Here is a 25,616-nt window from a genome sequence, read left to right as displayed (position 1 = left end):
CCGCTCAGAGTTTGGGCAAGATTATTGACGTGGCTAGTCAGCTTCTCCTGGTACTTCGGGCTGGTTTGGGCTATTTCTTGCTGGATCTAGTTTTTATTACCAGATCTAGGGTTCATGTACTTATTGCAGAGGAAACTATAACGAAACTTCTAAAGTAGCTACACTCTTAATAGAGTGGTCGTGTCTTGGTCATCGGTTGATGAGGATCAATAAAGTAAAAGAACTTCCAACAGCAAGCTACAAAGCCTTGAACACCGTCGTAGAGTTGCTTGTCTATTTTTTACTGGAATCATTTTGGTGAGTGTGCGCAGGAATTACATGATTTAATTCCTCCATCTCCATTTTGCCAACGTACTTCCAGGCGGGGGGAGTGTCTTCACCCTTATGTAGTTAGCGTTCTATTGGCCCGTACAATGCGGTTTGCTTCATCTTTCCTAATGCGAACTGCTAAGGAATAGAATTCGCTCCCGTCGTCTGTATTTTCGGATAATTAAAATCTAGGGCTCTTCAAGGCTAGAATGAATAGGTGTTACTGAACCAGTGAGATACACCTTTGGCCTCATCTGCACTTAACTCCAGGTGAGATAGGGGTCAATCACGGTCAGTTATATGTAAAATAAAAGTTTGGTGGTTTTCCCTTACCTTCCTTACCTCAGTGCTGGAGTCCGGAGTTCGTGTTTGGCAAAAGAGATTGCCGCTGCTAGGCGCTGCTGCCTATAGGTACGCTAACATCTGAGGATCTATTACGTAAAGTTTCTGACGCTCGCGATCGCAATCAAATGACAGTTTTTGTATGCGAAATCTGTCATTTTATTGCGATCGCGAGCATCAGAAACGTTAGGCAATACGGCCTCTGGTCTTTTAGTCGCCTTGTACGACACCCACGTGACGAGATGAGTCTTTCCTATTCTACTACCGGGCACGGAACGGGTAAAATAAAATAGAGTAGGAAATAATGAAACAGTAGGACAATGTTAATTTTTAAGGAGTCCAATCAAAAATATGTAATGTTTGGTGTTGATGAACTGATACACAGAAGGTTGTTGAATCTATACCTTATATAGTTTCCTTTAAACATTAACATTAAAAGCCGTGGTGGCTAAAAAAGCCGTGGTGGCCTAGTGGTTTGACCTATCGCCTCTCAAGCAGAGGGTCGTGGGTTCAAACCCCGGCTCGCACCTCTGAGTTTTTCGAAATTTATGTGCAGAATTACATTTGAAATTTACCACGAGCTTTGCGGTGAAGGAAAACATCGTGAGGAAACCTGCACAAATCTGCGAAGCAATTCAATGGTGTGTGTGAAGTTCCCAATCCGCACTGGGCCCGCGTGGGAACTATGGCCCAAGCCCTCTTGTTCTGAGAGGAGGCCTGTGCCCAGCAGTGGGACGTATATAGGCTGGGATGAAACATTAACATTTATAAGACTTTAAATGTAAATAGGACTAGCTGTTGTCTGCACCCCATAGCAGCTTTGTACTTTCCCAAATAAACTGTAGCCTATGTTGAACTGGGATAGTGTAACAGACTACCTATCTATTAACAAAAGTATTTACCACATCAAAAGTTTGCTCTTTTGGATAAAAAATAATTTTAATAATCAATCCACATTTGCCGGAAAAAAGGTGAAAATGCACCTACAGACATAACATATAGAAGAACATAGTTCTATCTTTTCTGAAATTTGTTAAAAAGCAGTAACATCTGCCAGGCGCTTATTACACAAAATTAAACCACATAAGCGTTCTCTTTCTTCGGGACGGGTCCTGCGTTTAATGACGCGCCAAAATCAACGCACAATAACTCTCTGGAACGCAATAAAAATGGAAACCCCGCCAAATTCAAATGCTAATAACATTTCATTCAGAGGAGTAATTCTAAACAAAGCGGCAAAAATGTTACGCGTCTGAAAGACAAATATTTACTCTGGTTTGCCAGATGGTCCGAGCCTGTACCCGCGTTTTGCAATTTGAGATACATAAATAACATAGGATTATTCAACGACAGAACTGACACTCTGTTTTAGCGGTATCAAGTGTTGGTTCCAGGGGGATAATTATTGAAATCGCATTGTTTGAAAATATCATCGAAAATGGCTTAAGTACCTAAATTGTTACAAAACTACCACATTGATAATTTTTTGGACTAGTTGTGATAATGAACAGGGGCGTTATTTTTCGGGTTATCATTTACGTTTAAAATTCAGCACGGTTTTACTCCATTTTCGAATATGATTTAAAAAATCTGCCTTCAGAACACAGCACGTTTCAAATCTTTTTCGGATATTATCAACACATTATTCCATTACTCTGATATCCTAGTAAGTACCTAATATGCATAATTTTCATCAAAATGTGTGCTCTTAAAAACCTATTAAACGTGCTTTATCCAACCGAAGCGAAACATTGTGAGCTCACCCACTCTAAATATGCGACGCTAGCTTTTCAATAAATAACACTTGAAACTGAGTCGACTGAATATTCTCATAAGAATCCCTTTTGATTTTCAAGAATGACCGAACAATGGTCGCTCGAGATGAAAATTGAATTCTCGTGACCGAATAGGCGGGCTGGGAATACTTGAATTCACGTTAATTCTGCCTTGTGTCAAAAAGGACGTCAAGTGTTCTAAATATGCTTTGTGCTACTATTAATGCTGTGCTCTTGTAGCGATATTTGTTGAATATTATGATGGACCTAGTTTCTTACGACGCTGAAGATAAGAACTTATTTTTTTATGATACAAAATTGCTGTCGTTTTACTGAAAATGTGATTTAAAAAGAAAGTAGCGCTCTCGTTTAATTTCTATTCTTTGTCTTTCTCTACCATACTAGGTAATATAGCGCCAGGACAAGGTATAAGGAACCAGATTAAAAAAAAAAAACTTTGTTGATGCGTGAAAAGGGAACAGACAGACAAACAGACATACGAGTTACTTTCACATTTATAATATTATTTTGTAATTTTGTATGAGATGTTTTTGACCAAAAACGGAAGGGGTAAAACTCCAAAATTGTTTTTCTTCAAGGAATTTCATTCGTTATTTTAATTTAAAGTTCAAATTGAACGGCTGCTGGTTCCCGAACAGTCCATGGACGCCAGTGCCAGATTCTTTGCGCGTCTTGTCAAGTCACCATTCTTGCTCAGGAATGCTTTGACGCATAACTTGTAGGGGCACATCGTTGTAAATTTCGTGCTACTTACACTGTACATTCGTTTGATAGCGGCGGTCCGTTGAAACTGGATACGGGAGAGGATAGCTCTGTTTATGCAGGTCGTAGGACCTTGTACAAGGTCCGCCCGGATTGTTACCACCATCTTGCTCGCTAATCCTGCCGTGAAGCAGCAGTGCTGGCACTGTTGTGTTTCGGCGTGGAGAGTAAGACAGCCGATGAAATAACTGGTACTTGAGGTATCCCATCTTAGGCTTCTGGGTTGGCAACGCATCTGCAATACCTCTGGTGTTGCAGATTTTTATGGGCGGTGGTGAAGCTCTTACCATCAGGAGACCCACTTACTCGTTTTCCATCCAGTCAAATAAAAAAAAAAATGCGGAAAATTAAGACTATAGGAAGAAAAACTATAGGATAAGTTGACTATGTTTAAAACGAATGTAATTCAAAGAATACTTCAATATATGTAATAGATAGATAGGTGTGTATATGTACCTCAATGCATGTATGGAATAGATCATGTAATTTCAAAGAAATTCGGTAAAAATACATTAAACTAGCCGTTACCCGCGACTCCGTCCGCGTAGAATTCGGTTTTCACTATCCCGCGGGAAATATGCTATTTTCTGGGATAAAAACTATCCTATATCCTTTCCCGGGACGCAAACTATCGTATACCAAATTTCATCTGAATCGGTTCAGCGGTATATACGTGATGAAGTAACAAACAAACAGACTTACAAACTTTCGCATTTATAATATTAGTGGTATTGGATATGTACCTACATTATTGACCCTTACGAATGACTGTTATTAGGTACCTTTCACTAATACATAGGTAGGCAATTTTATCTCGTTATTGATAGTTAGTTATCACGTTATTTCTAAATATTGCTAATCATAGAAATTTGCACTTGACGATTACTTAAATTAGTATTGTAATCTTCCCATGGTTGGTTAACCTAACACTGTCAAAGTTTTTTTTATAATGAAAATTAACATAAGCTTTTTGCTAACTACTTTTTCCTCACTGTACTTGCATTGTCATTCAATCTACATGTTGGTACGTACAGTCGAGTGCAAAGATATCGACACAGCCCAGTTACAAAAATTTGTATACACGACTTTATGCACCTAACATTGAGGTCGTGTATACAGTCTGTTAAAAAAGAGAAGAAATTAAAAAGTGGCAACACTGTAGTGTCCTCCCTTTTTGGTTTGACAGGGTTTGAAAGGGATGACACTACAGTGTTGACACTTTTTAATTTCTTCTCTTTTTTGACAGACTATACATATTTTTGTAACTTTAAATAAATAATTAAATAAATATCATGGGACACTTGACACCAATTGACTGAGTCCCGAACTAAGCAAAGCATCCAAGACCCGAGAACATACATTCGTATTATTCTTACAAATATCTGCCCCGGGCGGGAATCGAACCCGGGACCTCAAGCTTCGTAGTAGATATCTTTGCGCTTGAGTCAAAGTCAAAATATCTTTATTCAATTTAGGCTATAACAAGCACCTATGAATTTAAAAAAAAACTACCACCGGTTCGGAAAAAACTCTGTTGACAAGAATCCGGCAAGAAACTCATACATACGTACTAAATTAAAATCAAAACGATCACAAACGATGGGTGAAATACTACTTACAAGATTAAAAATTGGTATACTATAAACAAACACAGTAAGCTTGTAAAAAGTCAGGCAGATTCACTCAAACATACACCTGTTTTTCAATGGCCTGTTCGAACCTGAGACTCGTAGTATATAGGTCACCGCAGCGGTAAGCTGTCTACTGGGCAAACACCTTTATCCACTGACTACGGAACGCTTTTACACCGCGTCTCCTCAAAAGGGATGAATACACCCACACACCCCCTTTCCATTCATCCATTCACTCGCTGAAAGAACGGAATGATTACTTTCGTTCGTTCCCTTGTTCTCTCAGCAAAGACGATCTGCGTTATATATTACTAATGGATTTATTTTATACTTATCGTTTATACGAGTCTTATTCAATTCATTAGGGACTGGAAACGTACGCAGTCACTTTGCTAATTTGTTTTTTCTCATATTTTCTTACTGTTAGGTGTTTGATTACGTTGTATTTATTTTAAGGCTTAAAGTACAATAAAATAATGAAGTGAAAAGTGATGGAAGCTGAGGCTAAATTCACAATGCAAATAAGATTGCATGAAATGCAGTGGCTTTTCGTGCCAACATGCTCCAAGAATTTTTATCCGACTTAAAAAAGAGGAGGGTCTCAATTTTTTCCATTATGTTGGCATATCTTTACCGTCAGTGAAACTATTTCAATGTTTGTTTTTTGTTCTGAATATATCTTTCTTATACCTTCTGAGTCTTCTCATGCTGAGAGGAGGCAACGTAAATATATGATGATCTCTTTATTATTTTTTATTCGACTGGATGGCAGACGAGCAAGTGGGTCTCCTGATGGTAAGAGATCACCACCGCCCACAAACATCTGCAACACCAGGGGTATTGCAGATGCGGTGCCAACCTAGAGGCCTAAGATGGGATACCTCAAGTGCCAGTAATTTCACCAGCAACACCACCATAATGTAATAATGTGTATAATGTTTCTCGCTTTTACATTTATTTCGCAATTATCTAAACATTACTGCAAAGAGTTGTGAGCGATTACTGGGACCCCGCTATCGGCAATAGTAAGTTTCAATAATAATTTTTTTTTTTACTTCAAAACCCTTGAAAATAATTTTCTACTAGTTTGAAGTCAGTGCCTCAGCACGAGCCAGCACCGGTACTTACGGTCTTTTTTATCAAGTCCAGTTGAGCACATGATATGTTAAAAATGCCAAAATCAGTATAGGTGTGCCTTTAAAATTTGAGGATTGTCCTGGATTTCTCTAAGATTCCATCATCAGATCCTGACTTGGTGACAATGGGATCGCCTTGGAAGTATGGCCTCTAGAACTAGACCACAATTAAAAGTTAAAAATTGTTTTAACAATAATGCCAACAGACGTGTCTGTCACCTTCAAAATTCGTCTTTAGCGACATATAATTCATTTGATAGGTCTTGTTTAAAAATTGATAGACCACTTATTTCACTGATGGTACATGTTGTCACATTATGACATGTGGTGTAGGGAAAGGATGAGTTGATCTACGTTTTTATAGTAGTAAGTAGATGTAGTAACAAAATACATATATTTAAACAACTTTTAGACCAACACGATATCTTCAGCATCAATTTGTGTTCAAGAGACATTTTTCAACCGACTTCAAAAAAGGAAGAGGTTCTAAGACATGGGTCATAAGACATGCAAACGATTAACTTTAGGGTCGTAGACCACAATATTTGGCTGAAGGTACAATAACATGATTTCTATTAATATTTTTTAAGGGACGTAGCTAAACCGCTTATCTTTAACCATTTCCATAATTAAATGCCATTGGGCGCGTACAAAATTGTGCGACAGTCTACCTAACTTTACTTATCATTCATAACGCCGCCTGTATTACCTACATCTTACTTACTACCATCTTACTACCATCTTACTATCATTTACTACCTACATATAGGACACAGTCTTCCTCTCAGAATGACAAACGGGTAAGTGCGAATTGGGAACTACACATTGATCATGGTAAAAAATTACAAATGCAATTTCGCAAATATTATACGGATAAACTCAGAGGTTTGAGCCCCGGTTCAATCCGACGACCCTCTGCTTGAGAGGCCATAGGGCAAACCTAGTGGTAGGTACTAACTAGGTTACCACGATTATTTTATATTTAACTATTTTAAAATAGACAGCAAGATAATGTAATTTCGCTCCACGGCGGTGAAGTCTTTCTTCAATAAATTTTCATTTGCTGTTTCAAATTTCACACAATGCAAGGTACAACGCCTTTATTTAGTTTAGACCGTCTAGTCTAGAGCAATAATGGAACCTACTATATTATCATCTCAGTGTAAAATTTACTTAGATATGGTTATTAGAAATTCTTAGTAAAATTTATGCATTCCATCTCCTAAATTAACTATTTAACATTAACATTAGGTTAGACAGATAGACATACATGGCGAAACTATAAAGGTTCCGTTTTTGACATTTTGGCTGCGGAACTCTTATAAAAAATGTCTACTTTTGGATTCACCCTATTTTTGAGCTTTTAAAAGGAAACAGGCGATACAAAGATCATATCATATACCTAATTTATAATCATTAGTTTGCAGTTCGCAGCGAATTAGGGAGATACAGACTTTCTTACTAAGCATGTATAAACATTGCAGAAATAATATCAGTGTTCAAGCTGGCGGGGCGCCAACAGTGGTTATAGAGGCTTGAGTGAGCAAAACATCACTTCCGACATCGGTGATTAATAGAGTATTATATAAAACATCCAGGCTTTAAACACAATAGGTTAGGCAAGTCTTTTGTTTTTTAACGTTTGTGCTAGCTTTTGTATGTAGGTAAATAGCTCGAGTTTTTAGTAATTCGGGTGTTTATGAACCTCTAATACCATAGATTACATCAGGTAAAAACCTACAAAATAGTAAAATTATTAAAGAAACGTACTGATTTCTATTTAGTTCTTTGTCCGTTCTGCAGATGATTGAATTGATTGAAGTGTGTTAATATCTTGAACTTGCACGTTTTAAAAAAACTCTTATGAAATTGATACTTAGGTATGATACAAAGAATAAAAAATGAAGATTATAATACTTAATAATAATAAGTAATATCATCTCAAAAAATATCCTAATATCGGGTAGTTCTTTGGCAAGAACTGCTTGTACCTACTTGCAGCAATTAAAATTTAGCAGCGCGATTTTTTGCCATTTCCAATTTTGCTGTTGAATTATTGTGTAGTTTTGAATGAAGTTTAGGTCTTAATTAAGAAGATTTTTGTTTTAAATAGGTATTTTTAAGTTTATCCAACACGCCTCTACAAACCGCGGAACGCGCGCTAATGCACTCACGTCATAAAAATGACGCAATCCAAGCCTTAACTCAGCCATTACTCCTCGCAGATAGAACTCGTTAATCAAAGCTGCTATTACTGACAAAATGGAGCCATGGCAAACACCATGGATAAATAGGTAAACAACAGTTATCCCACGGAAATGATGAATGGCTGACCGGGAAGTAAATACCGACGGCTTTGTACTAGGGATTTGCTTAAGTCAGGATTGCGATAAAATCGTTGTTTGATTTGATTTATTGAACGATTTAAAACAGCAGTTGAGACATAAATAATTTTTAATTCGTTAGTGTTTGTTTTATGATAGACGCAAGAGGAACTGATTGGTGGGCGTACAAAAATAGCGCTGATTTTAGTAAATCTTATCATAATTCACCGATATTTTTTATTTTCATATCACGCTAAAACGGTTGAAACGACTTTAATTAAATTTGATCGGACTTTACGCACGTGAAATTTCAAAATCTAACGTGAAATTTTGCATGGACGGTCTTTATGAAACATGAAGTAGACCACGATATTATTTTAGTAAACTCCAGATCACATCGTATAAACATACATACGAGCAAACCCGTGGGTAAAAGCAAGTAAATGATAAAAAATGTCAGCGGTATAAATATACCGCTAGACTACCGGTAGACTTTGCCTTATAAGAACATTAAGAAACAAAGTCTATCTAGTTACCCTTAAATATTTTAACGAAACAATCTACCTATCTAGTAGGTATTTCTTGGCACCGCTTTTCACGTTCATGTTGATTTGCCTGCGGATCACATCGCGGTACAACTTAGAATAATCTTGAAACAAACTCCATTTTAATATATTATTCAAGCTATAGAAAATAAGCTTCATATTATAATATTAATCAACAGCATTTTAATAAATCTGTAATGTAATAAAACTCTTAACAACACTTTAAACGTATGCAACAGACAAAGTTTTATCTGGACCAATTCAAAAGCTGCGTTCCCTCTGGGGATGCACCAAAGTTCAAACAGTTTTCAGGAGCATCTAAAACTGGCCATAAACTCTCAGAGTGCTAGAAAATGGATAAATAATCTACGAGTACCTTACCCCTCTTGCAGTGCAACAAAATAGTTGGCTCGCAGGCTAGCTCTTCACTCTCCTAGACGCGAAACCATCGTGCCATCACCTACCAACCTGTTACATAAGATAAAGACGTCGCATTCTAGCTTAACCTCTACGAATGTAAAGAGAATAAATAGCTTTTAGAGTAAAATGTACCAAAGAAAGTATTTTTAGGAGTCATTTTTATTTTTCACTTTAATGCGCCTCGGCGAGACTAAGTTAGTATTATGTATATAAGCGATATCAGCCATTGCAATTCGCTAAAATCAGTAAACTTTTAGAAAGCTCGTTGAAAGGGATGAAGCCAAGTTTGATTGAGACCGCTCTGATTACCTTTATATTAAGGGTCGCAACCTTCTAGAGGTCAACTGCCTCCACATCATTAGAGTAATTTGTGGTTGCTCTAAATATAGTTCCACCATTATTCAAATCTTTTTTTATTTAGGCGTGCTTTGTTTTAGTAAATTACCTATCAGTAAAACGTTTAGCGGGAGCCCTTTTGTTTGTAACTAAGACAATGCCTCCTTGTCTTGGTATATTGATTCCACCATTAATTTCCGAAAACGATCAAAAAATAAACAAAGTTTTTAATACTTGTAAAAAAAAATCTTAAATAGGTACAAGAGTTTTTATTGTCTGTCCTTTTTGTTGACTGTACATGCATTGCCATCCAACTTAAATAATACATAACAAATTTCAAGTCGTTTCGAACAGTGCTAGTGAGTTAAATTCGACTTCCAATAATTCGTAGCCTTTCCTCGAGGAGCAACGCGACTCGGCGGGCCATTGCAACACGTGCACAGTGTATTTTATAGGAACAATAACAAAAAGTCCAATGAAGCTAAAATTACAAATGCCAAATGTGTTTTTTTTAATTGACACTATTTTGATCGTATTATTTTCATTAACACCGTATATGTATAATCGTTTCACTAACGTACCTACCGTTGCTAGTAATAACTTGATAAGAATAATAAGACCTTTAACTCTAGCACATAAACGCAAATGCGTATGAACCTAAAATAAACCGAACGTACGCGCTTCTCATTCTTGATTTGCCTCTTGAGTACCTCAAGTCGATAAGCAAGAGTCTTGAGCGCGCCTAGCGGGCCGGAAAATTGGGAGCCCCTGCCTCCACAATATTCTACGCCTGCTATCGCTAATTGATCGGCATTCACTCCGGCTGTTTGTGTTTTATTGTTATTAAAATTGAACCTTACCCGTGTGACTCTGAAAATCGTAACGTAACTGAAAGTTAGTTATAAACTTTCGTGATTTTCACTCATAACTATTACAACACCCGGGAGTTATCAAGTGCGGGTAGTTCGGAAATCTCGCACTGTTAAGCAAACGTGATACCCTACACTTCAGTCAACTCGTGACCACGGCCACTGCAATGTATATTCTCCTTCACCTGGTCAAAATAAGTAGGTCAATCTTGGCCTTTCTCTACCTCGTCTTCCTTCTACTTTACCTTCCGGCAGACTTAAAAAGAAATTGTCGTATCGTATCAAGTGTCCTATCATAATGTTCCTTTCCGCAATTTATGGTCTCATTGACTTTGATCTTCTCACGTTTTCTTTAACCTTCTTCGTTGGTTTTCCTTTCTGTCCAGCTAACCCTTTCCATCGTCCTCCAGTAACATCTCTGTCCCTGTCATTGTCCACGTCTCACTTCCATACAATGCAATGCTCCAGATGGACACTTTTATAAGTCGTTTTTTAGCTCAAGAGTAGGCGCTACATAACCCTATGTAGCCAAAATTATACGACACAGGTTGGGTAAAAGCGCATCGGACTCAATAAGCCGCATAGCGCCAACGATATTGGCCGAGTAATTGATTGGAGACCCGCCGGGGGCAGCAACGTTTGTATCTCCTCAGATCTTGTAACGCTGTTAGTAGTAATTGGCTGGTTTAATCTGTAAGTGGTCGTTTTGATTTTAATTTCGACTGAATTGAAATTTCGGGATTTTTAAAAATTCCCGTGGGAATTGGCCACTTTATTAGCATTATGCTTTCTAAACTCTCCATAAAAAGTACCTAGTGTAGGGCTCACACCTCCTGATTTTTCGGAATTTATATGCGAAATTACATTTGTAATTTTATTATGAGCTTTTCGTTAGTAGAAAACATTGAGAGAAAACTTATGAAACACTTCTTGTGTGTGTAAAGTTGCCAATTTGCTTTGAGACCGCATGGGAACTACAAACCAAGAACTCTCATTCTGAGACCAATATACGTCCCACTGTTCTGTGCCCAGTAGTCCTATGGTGGAAAGAGTGCGAGAGTAAAAAGTGGGTGAGTACCTACCTACTGATATTTAATTGCAGAACATAATTTAAAATTATCGTTCGGAACAGAGGAATTTTGACCCGAATACGTATGACTTTAAAAACATTCATATTTGGCACGCACTGAGTAATTTTCATGTCCATCCATTAATTTAAGGCAGGCATTAATAGCGACACTTGTCGGTCGTTTATTACGAATACGGTTTTTATACCAAAAGAGGGAGAGATTTTCTCATTTTTTTCATTTATTTCACTAAATAGCATTTTACTCATATTTGTGGTGGGATGATTATGGTTTATACAAATTACACATCAAAAACAACTTACACGGGAATCTGTGTAGCACACTTGAGAAAAGTGGAAAATTTGGCCAAATGATTTGAAATATGATGCACAACCACTGTGTCGAAATATGTATAAAATACTACTGATGCACCACCTGCAATCGAGTCCTTATTTCTATCTGTAAAGAAAAGGTTGCCTAGGAGAGATCGCTCTTAAGCGATAAGGCTGCCTATTGCTTACCTTGCAATGTACAATAAAGAGTCATTGTATTGTATTATAATAGAATTCATAAAAGGTAATAATAGCAGTCTATATACAGTAATAAAATACAATACAATACAAAGACTCTTTATTGTACACCAGACATACAGAAAAAAGATACACAGAGAATAAAAACTTACAAGGTAATAAGTATGTTTATCTTTTACATTTGTTAGATCAGAACTTTGTCATTTACAAATAAATTTGGAAAATGTCTCTGTTTTGTTTTGTGAGGAAGTTAGGTACTTCCCGTTTGGTCTCATTTAATATTGTCGAAAACAATAATCTAAGGAAGTTTTTCAAAGTCTTTGACAGAAGAAGAATTTGTCATGAGTTGAGTTTCGCGTTTTGATTGACGAACGATATTTATAAGTGGGTTACAATAAGCAGTGTATCAGGACCAAGGAACCGTGAAGGCGTCAACCGGGTTACAGCTACAAGGAAATAAAGGTTCTGCATCAGGGGGCTACTACGAAATTTGAAAATCGAAGTTCATATCGTACCGTCCCATTTACACTCGTATTAAATAATATTAGCGTAAGCGGGATGGCAAGATACGAATTTCGAATTTTGCAGCTGATATTACATTACAGCGTTTATGGCCCGTTTGTAACATTAAAATTGGCTTTAACTCCCGCACGCAGCTGATTTTCGAGCCGGATTGAGAGCGTTATGGTACTTATAGCCGCTTAACATTTTAAAAGGGTATCATTTGAAAGGTAAACTGTTCACAAAAAAAATGTAGATAAAATTTTATATATATATATAATTATATCTTAATTTTCAAGTCTACGATAATATTTTAAAATAGTGTAGTGATGATTCTTTTCTTTTCACTTTCGGTGTATTTTGATTTTGAAACTGGATGATCACAGTTTAAATCTAATGACATTTTCTTAACAAAGTGTTGGTGAAAGGGGCAAAATTACTTATGGACCATAAGTTATGGTGCGTATTGGGAGCGGTGACCTTACCCGTCTGTACGCACAATGTCACTGGGAGCTTTTTTGTTCGCCTTAACAGGTAATGGATTTAGCTGCGAAAATTTTTCAGTCAGACGCATCATTTATTAGCACTAAATCGGTATCAAATTGGATAAAGATAATAAAGATGTTGACCTTTTTCCGTTTGGGGAAGCTAATAACTGGAAATATATAATACTAGCCGTTACCCGCGACTCCGTCCGCTTAGAATTCGTTTATTTGTAACCCGCGGGAACTATGCAATTTTCCGGGGTAAAAACGATTCTATGTCCTTCTCCCGGGACTTAAACTATCTGTACATCGAATTTCATCTGAATCGATTCAGTGGTTCAGACGTGATGAAGTAACAAACAAACTAACAGACAAAAAACTTACAAACTTTCGCATTTACAATATTAGTAGGAAGTGGGATATTGCGTAAGTAGGTACATATGTCTGTATATTAAAGTTACACTAATAACTACACCTACCTGATAAACTGGCAACTACTTATAGTTGAACCTGTTTCGCGGAAAATACGTAATTTGATTCCGTCCAAAAACTTTCAGTTCAAATAATAACGGCTTTTAGTATTACCAATACGCTCGTTATAAAAGGTCATCGTCATTTATAATGTATCTTACAGAAGCCTACGCAATTGTAAACTCTGGAAATATACTCAGCAGACATTTTACCTTTCGTACTTTCAGTTATTTGCTTTTGTTTCTTTTCTGTTGTACAATAAAGAGTTTACATACATACGTAATAGCGGTATTTCTGCGCATATACGGTCGTTTTTGGCATACACGCGTGTACGCGCTCATTCCTAAACTTATAGGTACGCGCAAATAAGACGTTATAGTCTGAAACTGCCCTTAATATGTAGGTACACATAAATAAAACGGGCAGTGCAAAGTTGCTCGTATGTGTTTTCATTTTGGCCTATATACGTCTCACTACAGGGCACAGAAAGATAGCGCTTGGGCTATATAGGTAGTTCCCTCAAACGCAATTGCCCTTTACTACGAAATGCAAAATTCAAACTTCGTGTCTTGCCGTCCCGCTGACGCTTATATTGTTTAAAACGAGAGTGAGAGGGACGGTAGGTACGATACGAACTTCGATTTTCGAATTTCGTACTAACCCGTCCGGTGCGGATTATTAGGTACTTGACGTACATTAAACTTCTTCGCAGGTATGAGCATGATGACGATCATGATGTTTTTTGATGATTTTCAAATGTAAAAATGTATCTTAGTGCAAGATTTTTACTATCCCAAGTTTAGAACTAAGTTAGGGTCATATTTTACTATTAAGGTTAAAAGCAACAAACCAAACAATAGTAACGAAACGGCGTACGAGCCCGTGAACCGTTAAAACCAACATTTAGAGGTCGACTCAAATCAAAACTTACGAGCTTCCCTTGGCAGCAAGCCAAATGAACACTAAACTCATATTTTTAAGCACCACAGGCACATTTTCATGCAGACAACGAACGAACTTCTATGTAAAAATACTTCCTGGTGCTAACGGACAGGCGGGTTGAGACAATAGCACAATGGCCGGCAGGTGGGGGTGGTCTCAATAACGAACAGCTCTTTATGCGAGTGAAATGCCATGTTCCTAGATAGAGCAGATGAAACGTGGGTGCGTGGGAGAGGGCTGATAGGAACAAATAGCAGCTTTGGCGCGGAGGTTTACGCTTAAAGATCATTTTCAACGTAGAACATAATGTTAATGTTGGAGGCAAATTTGGAACGCACGTAGCCTATGATTGGGTTAAATTAAATACGTGATGAGTTCTAACTCACGTTGTTTTCCTCGAACGAGTGACTTGGGAGGCTAGAACACGTTTCTAATATACCGGACCCGCGTCAATCAGCAGACCTAGCTCCGAGGTACGCTCGCAATCGCTTTCCAGACCCCATTTATTTTTTATTTCTGCACCTCATTAACTTCTATAGGCGAGAATTCAAATGAAGTCCATAAAAAAATCTTTAACTGTGTTTGTTGAGTCCTTTCGGCGACAATATAAAAAATTCAAGACATTTTCGTTGAAATTCCTTAAGAGGTTTTTCAATATTCATTTATAAAAGCCGCCGCGGAAAGATTTAGTTAACTTTTCGTGGAAACATTCTCGACAAATCGTCGCTTCGAATCAGTTTTGTGGAAATTTACGTTTCTTATCCGAATGTTACTTCTGAGTTAATTTAAACTTTCATCACCAGGTTAACTTGGATCATAATTACTAGTTGTCATAGTCACGGTGAGTTATAATTTAATTTTGATTTTTGGAGACAATCTGGTGGTTCATTTCTGCTGACGATTTTATCAAATACCCCGCGTGCGCGACGACAGACATCGCGATTGAAGTTACACAATAAGCTCTCAGGATGTCACCGCAGACTTTTGTCGCAAGCTGTGAAGTACATGTATAGGAATTTACACAGCTGTCGGAGTGAAAAACTGCTTCTTGGAACACGTAAATATTATGGGATAGTCGGATTTGAGAGCCGAAGCAACTTACTGTAGCATTTTAACGCGAATTTACGAGTTGCGTTATAAAGTGTTTTACAGCTAACGTAAACGTGATTTTATACGATGCCATCGATATTGCATGTCAGCATGTTGTTTGTGGCATCGTGATTTCGGATTTCAGATGCCCCACTTCGCAGTATGACGCAGATCGCAGTTTAAATGATATGCAATATGCAGGGTGGCTATAGACGTGGCATTGCTGAATAAATATGATATATGCAAGCCTGGTTTTGCAGAAGTGTGTTGATTAGATTTCAGCAAATAATTGCGGTTATTGGAGATCCTGTCTCATTTGGCTTTTAAGTGGATTTCAATATTAAGTAATCATACACTTTTAATTTCAAGTTTGATGAATAATAATACGCTACGAGGCAAAGTTGCCATAGTACTTACAGACATTTAAATGTCACTTAATTTGTTGCTTTTTCTTTAAAAAATTCAAGTATCCGTAGATTTTTTTTATTTGGCTGTCATCGTTCATCCACCATTACGTCTCATATTTCGTTTTCTAGATTTTTTTTACTGTACAACGGCAAAACCTACTAGACACTGGCAAAATTGTCCTCCAATGGACAGCGCCACATTTTTCTAAAAAAACAATAACAAGTATCCGTAAAATTAACGTTTAAGAGCAGTAACGACGGCTACAGCACAGGCCATCCGTACGAATATGTACGTACGTATTGCTGTACCACTACCATGAGTTTACAGTGACCGTACTCAATAGCGACGACGTGAATTATTTGTATGGAGAATTGTACAGCGCCTCTACAAATAATTTACGCCGTCGCTATCGAGTGCGGTCACTGTAAACTCATGGTACTGATCGAAGGCAAAGACGTTAAATTTAACTTACTCTAACTCGGTTCATTAGAGTTAACGAGAGTCCAACGAGAAAGAGTTAGTTATAGTAACAGTATCTTTGTAGTTTGTAACCATTGGATGGTTGATTGAAATAAAATTACTACGATAACTTATCTATAACTTACCTACATATTTACTCGTGTTACCTGCATGATTATAAGTACGGAATGTTTAGTGAAATTAAGTATAAAACTTTCACATAGTTTATGCTTGCTGCTTCTTACACGTTGAGTGCGGCAATAATTTGATTAAGTCGGTTACATTTTTAGGGTTCCGTAGCCAAAATGGCAAAATCGGAACCCTTATATTTTCGCTATGTCTGTTTGTCTGTCCGTCCGCGGCTTTTCTCAGGTACTATTAAAGCTAGAAAGCTGTGGGGGTGATTTTTTTCTCATTCAACCTTGAAGTATGGGGTATCGTTGAATAGGTCTTTTAAAACCATTAGGGGGTTGCTAGAACGATTTTTCGATTCAGTGATATTTTTGCAAAATATTCAACTTTAAAGTGCAAATTCTCATTAAAATCGATCGTCCCCCCCCCCTCTAAAATCTAAACCGGTGGGTGGAAAAATTTGAAAAAATTCAGGATGGTAGTAAGTAAGTACCTATATCAAATTTACAAGAAAAACTATAACGGTTAAGTTTTCTTGAGAATTATTAGTAGTTTAAGAGTAAATAGCAGCCTAAGGTTTAAAATATACCTAAACTTGGAATATTCCGTACAAATATTACTACTAATGAAAAACTTTTTTTTTTTTGTGGCCGAGCATTCAATGGACTCGGATTTGACGCATTACATCAGGTTTGATAAGGTGTCTGTGTGTTTCATTCCGCGGAAAGTGCGTGAAGCCATTGAGAGTCGTCGGTTGGTCGGTACCCCCAAGTTGGAAAACAGTATTAAATACTCGTGCTGCGACATCGATTGGTGTGAGTGAACCTGCCTTTACGGAGCGATGTTGTTAGTGTTGTGTGCTACACTACATTAGACATTGACAATAAAAATGACGATAAAAATGCGGGTAATTGTGCGCCGGTGTTAGTTTCGTCGGGCAGTCGCGCGAGCAGAGCGGTGGCGCGTACCTAGTGTGCGTGTTGCGGCAGCTGCCGAGTCGCGTGCTCCTGGAAGAAGGGCTACGAAATAGTCCGAAACATGTCGAGCTAAACTCGGTGTAAGACCTGAGTTATCCGTTACAATATCATTTAAAATTCGTCTTAATAATTCATTTATTTACGGAACCCTAAAAATTATATACGCGATAGATATTTGACGTGATTATCTACACCTGTTATATTTGCAATAATTAGCAACACCATTTGCCGAAATTTCGTTACGTTTCGGCGTACAAGCAAACTTCGGTTGGGCATTGATTCGATCGCGTAATTTCGACAGTGTGTAGACCCAGGTAGACCCAGCAAGGCTACTACGAAACTCGAAACTCGAAGTTCGTATCGTACCGTCCCTCTCGCTCTCGTATTAAATAGTATAAGTGTCAGAGAGATCGCATGACACGAACTTCGAGTTTCGTAGTAGCCCTGCAGTCTCGTTACGATAGGTTCCGGCGTACGGCGTCACTGATGCGTTGGTTGAGGTCCGGTTAAGCGGCACATTGCCGCGTCCGGCGGCGCTGACCCGGACAACGGGCTCAATATCCCGATTAGGGTTAACCGGCTTTACGCGTAAAGCCTTAACGGATACGGATATTTAGACTAAGATCGATAAGATAGAGGTCGAAAAAATATAGTTTAACTTAACCTTTTGTTAAACTGAATTTATAGTAGCAAAATTAAAGAAAAATATAAAACATGCACTAATAGAAGCACTATGATAAATTATCAACATGAACGGACGATGTATAGTGGATCGCGGGAAAGCTGGATGATCCAATGATCGTTGTCATTTCATACTAGAACTATAATTTAGGTATAATGTGTAAATTGACATAAATTTTATGAAAAATAATTTGACTAAAACTGCTTCTTTTTGCCGGCAGGTGGCAGTAATCCAAAATGGCGTGCACATTAGGAGGGAGTGTGTGAGTGCGAGCGGGGCCGCGTAGCGATGGACGATCGCACGTAGCCCCCGGCATGGAGGAGGACGAGCGGCGTCTGTCGTTCCCCCCGCCGGCGCCGCTCAACTCGCCCGGCGAAGAGATCGACGGCTCGCGGTTGCTAGGCGAGATAGTCCGGACCCTCGAGGCGACCAATCCGGAGGCCGCGGCGCCGCTGGTGGCCTCGCAGTCCCGCGATGCGCTGGACCAGGAAAGCGACCGGCCGCGGCGGGAGGAGCTGCATATACCGCTCGAGGGGGTTACTTTCTCGGGCGATGCGGCAGCGAAAGGTAACTTTTGTTTCTTTGCTATCCTGGTACTTGAGTGTAAATAAAGGACCACTCGTTATTTCTGAACAAAGACTATGTAACGTGCGGGCAGTCACAAATAGCATTCACCATTTCTTTGTATTCTCATCCGCCGCGTAACAAGAAGAATGAGGGTTTTCACAGAGGCGAAATATCGCTAGATGGCGTTAGTAAGTATCGTGAGGTCTGTTTGACGTCTGTGATTTGACGTTTGCTCGTGATTGGTTAAATAACTAAACAAGCCAATCGCAAGCAAACGTCAGACGGACCTCACGATACTAACGCAATGAGGGCTAGCGCGTATGAATTCGCCGCTAGAGGCGCTAGTGTAGCGTGAGTTGTCCGAGATGTCAAATCTCATAGTTTTTGGGTGAGCTACGCGGGTTTATTTATGATTAGAATAATTTTGTGAATATTTTGCATTAAATACCTGAAATTAATTATCGTAATTATGCGTTACGCGTTACGGGGCAATGAATGTCTGTGTTTTGAGACAGTTTTGTCTTTCGGAAACTTTTGCCCTCCCTTTATTTCCGAACAAAACGGGACTACGCAACACTGTGGTTGCTCGATATTTTTATGGTACGGTTTTAAGGTGTATTAAATATGATTTTAATCTAAACTTTGTTTTCACGCTCGTAATAACATAGGTACTTTGAAAGCCACACTTAAAAACCTCACGCAACAGTGGCGCCATCTAGAAAGACAAAAAACGATAGCGATATTTCGCCTCTATGAAAACCCTCATTGAAAACGTTTGCGATTCCAAGTGCGTTAGACAATAAGGACTCAAGTCCCAAGAGGGAGGACGCTTTTAAGTCTCTTTGTGACTTTATTTCGGGAGAGAGATTTTATTACAAGTCGGTATGTTGGATTTCTGTCAAATCATGAGTTTTACTTTAACTGAACTTTTACCAAAACAGAAGAAAGTCCGTGAAATTTTTAAGTTGTTACATGGAAGTTATAAGAGGTTCAAATATTCTTTATTTAATGAAAGGCTTCTAAGAACCATGGAGCATATGTGTACCTGAACCATTCTCGGCTACGGCAGACTATAGCTACTTTACCGCTTGAGCAGGAGTTGTCTCAAGTAATGCAGCAGCAAAAGGTAACCTTTAATATCTTTGGTGCCCTAATACGTGTATGTGAGGTGTATGTAAAATTTGAAAATGCATGCACCAAATAAACGTCATTCATCATCAGTCATTCACCAAATAAACGTCATTCGTCATTCACGTGAGGGGAGAGACGGAAAACTTTTATATCTTTGCTGCCCTGGTTGTATGTAAAGTACTATTCAATGGAAAAAATCAATTGTGTAAACAAAGCAATTTTTCACGATTACTCCGTAGTTTCTTGCATTTGAACGCCAATCCCGATCATATTCACATCTCAATGAGCTCACCACTGTTTTTAACAACCATTTTATCATTAAATAATCGTGTAAATATGTTTATTTTATAGAATTAATTGGAAGACGAAAATCCGTTATATTTTGTCAAATTGACATGATAATTTTTTCCTCACCGAAGTTGGTCTATGGTCGGTCTAGTCTCTGGAAATTTAGTGCTGTACCAACAAAATTAATTATTTGACTGAACCAACCTTACCTACCGATAATTATGGCTGGCTCTGCAAATTAATTTATTCGTAGATATTAATTATTTGTGTTAAGTTACACTATTTAATGAAGGTTTATAAAGGTTTCTAATCCTATCCTACTATCCTACTTCCTACTATATCCTACTAATCCTACTATATTATAAATGTGAAAGTTTGTGAGTGAGTGAGTGAATATGTTTGTTACTTCTTCACGCTGAAACGGCTGGACGGATTTGGATGAAATTTGGCGAAAAGTTAGATAACCTGGATTACAACATAGGATACTTTTTATCCGATATTCCCATGGGATAGGGATAAAATCTTGAAATAACAACCGCTCAGCTTAGTCATGAAAATTGGTATGTAGATAGTTTGACATCTGGAATAAAACATAGCCTACTTTTTATTTCGATATTCCCACGAGATAGGGATAACTTTCGAACTAATAACCGCTGGGCTTAGAGTCATGAAATTTGACCATGATTGTTTTTAATGTAATGTCAATGAAAACAACGATTTAATTTTCGGGAATTCCCACGGCAATTTTTAAAAATCCCGGTATTTCAGCTGCTGGACCTAATGATTTACGTGTGCGAAGCCGCGGGTAAACACTAGTTGGACGATAAAATAGTATTTTAGTAGAAATTATGTAGATTTCTATTTACTAGTATCATATTTACTGTGGAGTCCATTGTTGGACCAAAAAATCATTTTGAATCACTTCCTTGTGTCTACTCTCATTTCCTGTCTTATGTAAATTTAAAAATGCCTCTTCTAAATTATATCGAAAATACAAACTGAGACATGGATGCACAGAAAAACCAGAAAAAGAGACCAGCGCTGGGAATCGAACCTAGGTCCTCAGCAATCCGTACTGCGTACTATAACCCCTACACCACCGTTGGACAGGAGTCAAGATACAAATTTCTCCTATGCACACATATCTCAGGTTGGCTTTTTCCACTACGCTACTTAAGCAGCAAAAAAATCTAAATTAATCCATATTTTAAACTGACCCTTTCAATTCTAAAATACTCCATCATAAACCTTGGGAAAATATACGTCAAAAAAATATAAGTGGATATACATGTTTCACCATTTTAAAAATTCTACCCTTAAAGGGTATAAAGGGGAGTGTAAGTTTTGAACATGAAGTGTAAGTTTGTATGGAAGAAACGTTAGGTATATATTTGAAGATATAATTCTAAAACTTCTTGAAAATGCTATTAAACATTTTAAGTTAAAAGGGACATAGAAACATTGTGAATGACTCTTGAACAGGAGTAAGAGAATACGTGATTCGCCATTTTTAAAAATTAAACTTAGGGATTACATTAAATAATGAAATATGAGTAAATTCAAAATAATTATTTACTGCTGACTGAAGTATCTTAAAGAGCTTTCACATCACTAGGTCCAACGTCAGTCAGTCAGTCAGCCAGTCGTCAGTCAAGTGTCAATGTCAGTCACCACATTTGTTTACACAATTGATTTTTTCCATTGAATAGTACCGTAAGTAAGATGTGAAGATTTTTTAAGTGTTGCATATAACATTATTAAAGGAAAACAGGATGAAAATATATGGCCCTTTATATTGTTTTAGGTAAACATTTTGTTATTAAGTAGCGACAGTCGAACTATTTGATTCCTGACCCACCCTAGAACGTTCTCACAGTAAGTGTCATACCTACTAAATTCCCTTGTCTTGATGAGATGTCAATTATGAGTTTTTCTACGAAAAGGTTCCACAGTGGGTCACGATTAAATTGGTTCAAGTGTACATTTGGGTAGTTGACTGACACCACCTGAAATAGATAGGTGCTTTTTACTTGTATGAGATTTTGTATGAATAGCTTGCTGTAACTTTACTCAACATTGTCAACTCAATGAGGGCTATTGTTTTTTGTCTTTCTAGATGGCGCCTCTGTTGCGTGAGGTTTTTAAGTGTGGCTTTCAAAGTCTGTTATTACGGGTGTGAAAACAAAGTTTAGATTAAAATAAATATTTAATACGCCTTAAAACCGTACCATAAAAATATCGAGTAACCACAATGTTGCGTAGTCCCTTTTTGTTCGGAAAATAGGGAGGACAAAGGTTTCCGAAAGACAAAAATTTCTCAAAACACAGACATTTATTGTCCCGTAAGTCGTAACGCATAATTGCCATAATTAATTTCAGGTAATGCAAAATATTTGCAATATTATTCTAATTATAAATAAACCCGCGTAGCTCACCCAAAAACTATGAGATTTGATATTTCGGAGACACTACACACACTACACTACCGCCTCTAGCGGCGAATCCAAACGCGATAGCCCTCATTGACTTTACCAAAAAAGCAATAACAATCAAGTTGTATGGTTAATTAAAATAATCTGGTGTTCAGGGTTTAACTTAATAGCTTCTTTATCAGAATTGTTTAGGAATTAATAGTTAATGGTGTCTACTCAATTGAAGAATTCTCTTAAAAAAATCTATTCACATTTGTATACCTACTTTGCTCCCAACACAAATCTAAGGAAACTTATTTGTAAAATCTCTAGTAGGTTTGTACTCGCAACTTAAGTGTTCTCAACAAATAATTTAATATCTTGTCAAGTTCTTGTTAGTTCATCCATACGCCATCCAATTTCCTAATAAAGTCGAAGCACGCTCTCAGCAATCACAATATAAAGCCCCCGAAAGGCAATTCCATATGTAACCCACAAGTCACCGATTGATCGCGAACAAAAACGCCCCGTAATGCTGACACTCGGATCAAAGCGCGCTGATGTTGATCCTGCCTTGATGGATTGCTGCCATCGCGACTGTAACAAACACAAGTCAATGATGAATAGTGACAAAACAGTGGCCCTGTGCCGGCGCATTGTTTCTCAATTGAATATGGTTAAACGTTTACATCGCAGATGAGTCGGTTAAATCGGGTTGTGATTGTGATAAAGAGTGAAAAGCGTCTTTTCTCTCAATTATAAATTATTATGTAACTACCCCGAGGCCGTATTGTTTAATGTACTGACGTTTATGATCGTATTCGCCATCTCTTTCTACCCTCCTCTCATACCGTGTGACAGAAATTAGTGGTGAAAACGATTGTGATTCCAAGTGCGTTAGACAATAAGAGAGAGGCTTCTGTTTGTTGTCTTTGTAGAGTCACATTTTGCAAGTCCATTTTGACCCACTTCCAGTGGCCGAAATGACTTCAAATTTGGTATAAATACAATAATAATAATAATTCATTTAACTCGAGTAACTTAGTGACTCGTTCTCGTTATGTAAGTCGGATGACAATGCAAGTACGGTCAGCAAAATGCACAGTCAGCAAGAATAACTTAATTGTGCTTTTCAAAAATTTCATTTTGAACAGGATCTTATGTGCTCGTGAGCTGGTTTTTTTCTCTGTCACACTTTGTTTACTTTCTTAATCTTAATCATAAGATCGAACGTGAAACGGAACTAACAGACAAAATGGGATTTAATGTTTTGTTTGTTTTTTTGGTAATTTTAAAATATACTTGTATAACTAGTCCGACCAGTTTTTACTAGATCACGTTCAGTTAACGTTCGTTAGTGACTGTCGTCTTTTGATGTTACTTGTTCTCATGGGTGTCTCGCCTTTTTAACCGACTTCAAAAAAGGAGGAGGTTCCATGTTCCAATGTTTGTATTTTTGTGTTCTTCCCTCTGTCGATAAGAAAAAAACTGTAACAAATGTTGTAAGCATTGCTTACTTATAATACCTTATACGTACGAGTTAAGCCCTGAATAGCATCTATCCTAGACAAAACTATAAATATAGTTGACCCGTGTAGGACGCTTCTCTAACATCTCCTCTCCTCAATCATGGGTAGGTATGACATAGCTACGAAACGTTTCTTATACCATCGCTATCTTAAAGAAATAACAGATAACCATGAATCGTATCTAGATATATATCACCAACGACATTTGCCGTCTTAGTCTGTCAATAGTAGCAGAGGCGACGGGCTGGCGCGTATAAAATGGCGAATAAAATGGCCAACATTCGTCGCCGACCGCCGAAAGGCATCTATTCCGCGATACACGTCGTTCGGCTATATTTCATGTCACAGCCTATTCTTGCTGTTCTGCCCACTACCCATTTTCTGCAGAGTCGCATTAATGTCGTTGGGAAAAGGATACACATAAGTATTCCGCAAGTAGATATGTAAAGATAATGCTCCTTATATGACCAAGAGATTAATGAATTATCTTAATAAATGGATAAAGGATTCGGGGTGATGTCTGTAGAACGATACCTACATGCAGTTGGCGTTCATAGATAAGAAATCAAATTTCCGACAGTGATAAAATGTAAACGTGCGTAGATTATTTTTATTGGACATAAAACTATTTTATTCCCGGTTGTTAGTTTACATAACGATATAAAAATATACGCTGGGTACTAGTTATTACCAAAGCGAAATCTTCAAAGAATTATAAGTTTCGCCTTTCACTTTTACTTTTTCACAATTTTAATAGATCCTACGGTTTCAGAGGTCCTGAGTCCTAAAGGCAACCCTTATAGTTTCGCCATGTCTATCCATTCGTCAGCGGCTTAGCTTAGAGACTATTAGTACTAGAAAGCTGTAACTATACGTGTAGTGCACCAACAAAGTGGTAATAAAATTAGGAAAAAAACCGGCCAAGAGCGTGTCGGACACGCCCAAACAAGGGTTCCGTAGCCATTACGAAAAAATTAAGTAATATTTTTCTAATGATTTCGTATTTTATACGGAATCTTCCTAGTTTAATAGGTAAATTTTATACCTTAGGCTGCTATTTACTTTTAAACTACTAATAATGTTCAAGCAAACTTAACCGTTATAGTTTTCCTTGTAGGTTTGATATACTTACATCATCCAGATTTTTTTCTAATTTTTCCAGACAGACATGGCGAAACTATAAGGGTTCCGTTTTTGCCATTTTTAGGTTAAATGGAGCCCTAGGACTGTGCGTGGTCCGACACGAACTTGGATGGTTTTCAAAGTATGTTTTACGTCAACCGTTGCATGTAAATAGATAGATAAATAAATGAAATTAGGCAGTTAAATTATTAGTTAGATCAAGTTAGATGTACTAAAAGAGGGAAGCATTGTATTTTACCATATCTCCGTCGTTGCCTGGTTTATATTAAATTTCAATGAAGTAGGTAGTATTGTTAGTAAAAAGTATCACACATACTTATTGTCGTATAGGATC

At 37.7% G+C, this 25,616-nt stretch overlaps 2 protein-coding genes across 2 annotated transcripts in view; one reads left to right on the top strand and one right to left on the bottom strand.

Moving 5' to 3' along the window:
* LOC141434868 (alpha-N-acetylgalactosaminidase-like) overlaps positions 1–25,616 on the bottom strand; it is a 544,783-nt gene that overhangs the window by 255,458 nt on the left and 263,709 nt on the right. The window lies entirely within an intron of this gene.
* The window catches only part of LOC141434971 (uncharacterized), a 205,927-nt gene that overhangs the window by 53,220 nt on the left and 127,091 nt on the right, over positions 1–25,616 (top strand). Inside the window, exon 2 of the mRNA XM_074097467.1 lies at positions 18,434–18,780. Within this exon, the coding sequence (XP_073953568.1) occupies positions 18,528–18,780 (253 nt within the window). The 5' untranslated portion in view covers positions 18,434–18,527. The remainder of the gene's footprint in view (positions 1–18,433; positions 18,781–25,616) is intronic.

Source organism: Choristoneura fumiferana, chromosome 14, assembly GCF_025370935.1.
Source record: "Choristoneura fumiferana chromosome 14, NRCan_CFum_1, whole genome shotgun sequence".
Taxonomy (NCBI): domain Eukaryota; kingdom Metazoa; phylum Arthropoda; class Insecta; order Lepidoptera; family Tortricidae; genus Choristoneura; species Choristoneura fumiferana.
Note: the sequence above shows the minus strand (reverse complement) of the source record. Positions and strands in the feature narration are given on the sequence as shown.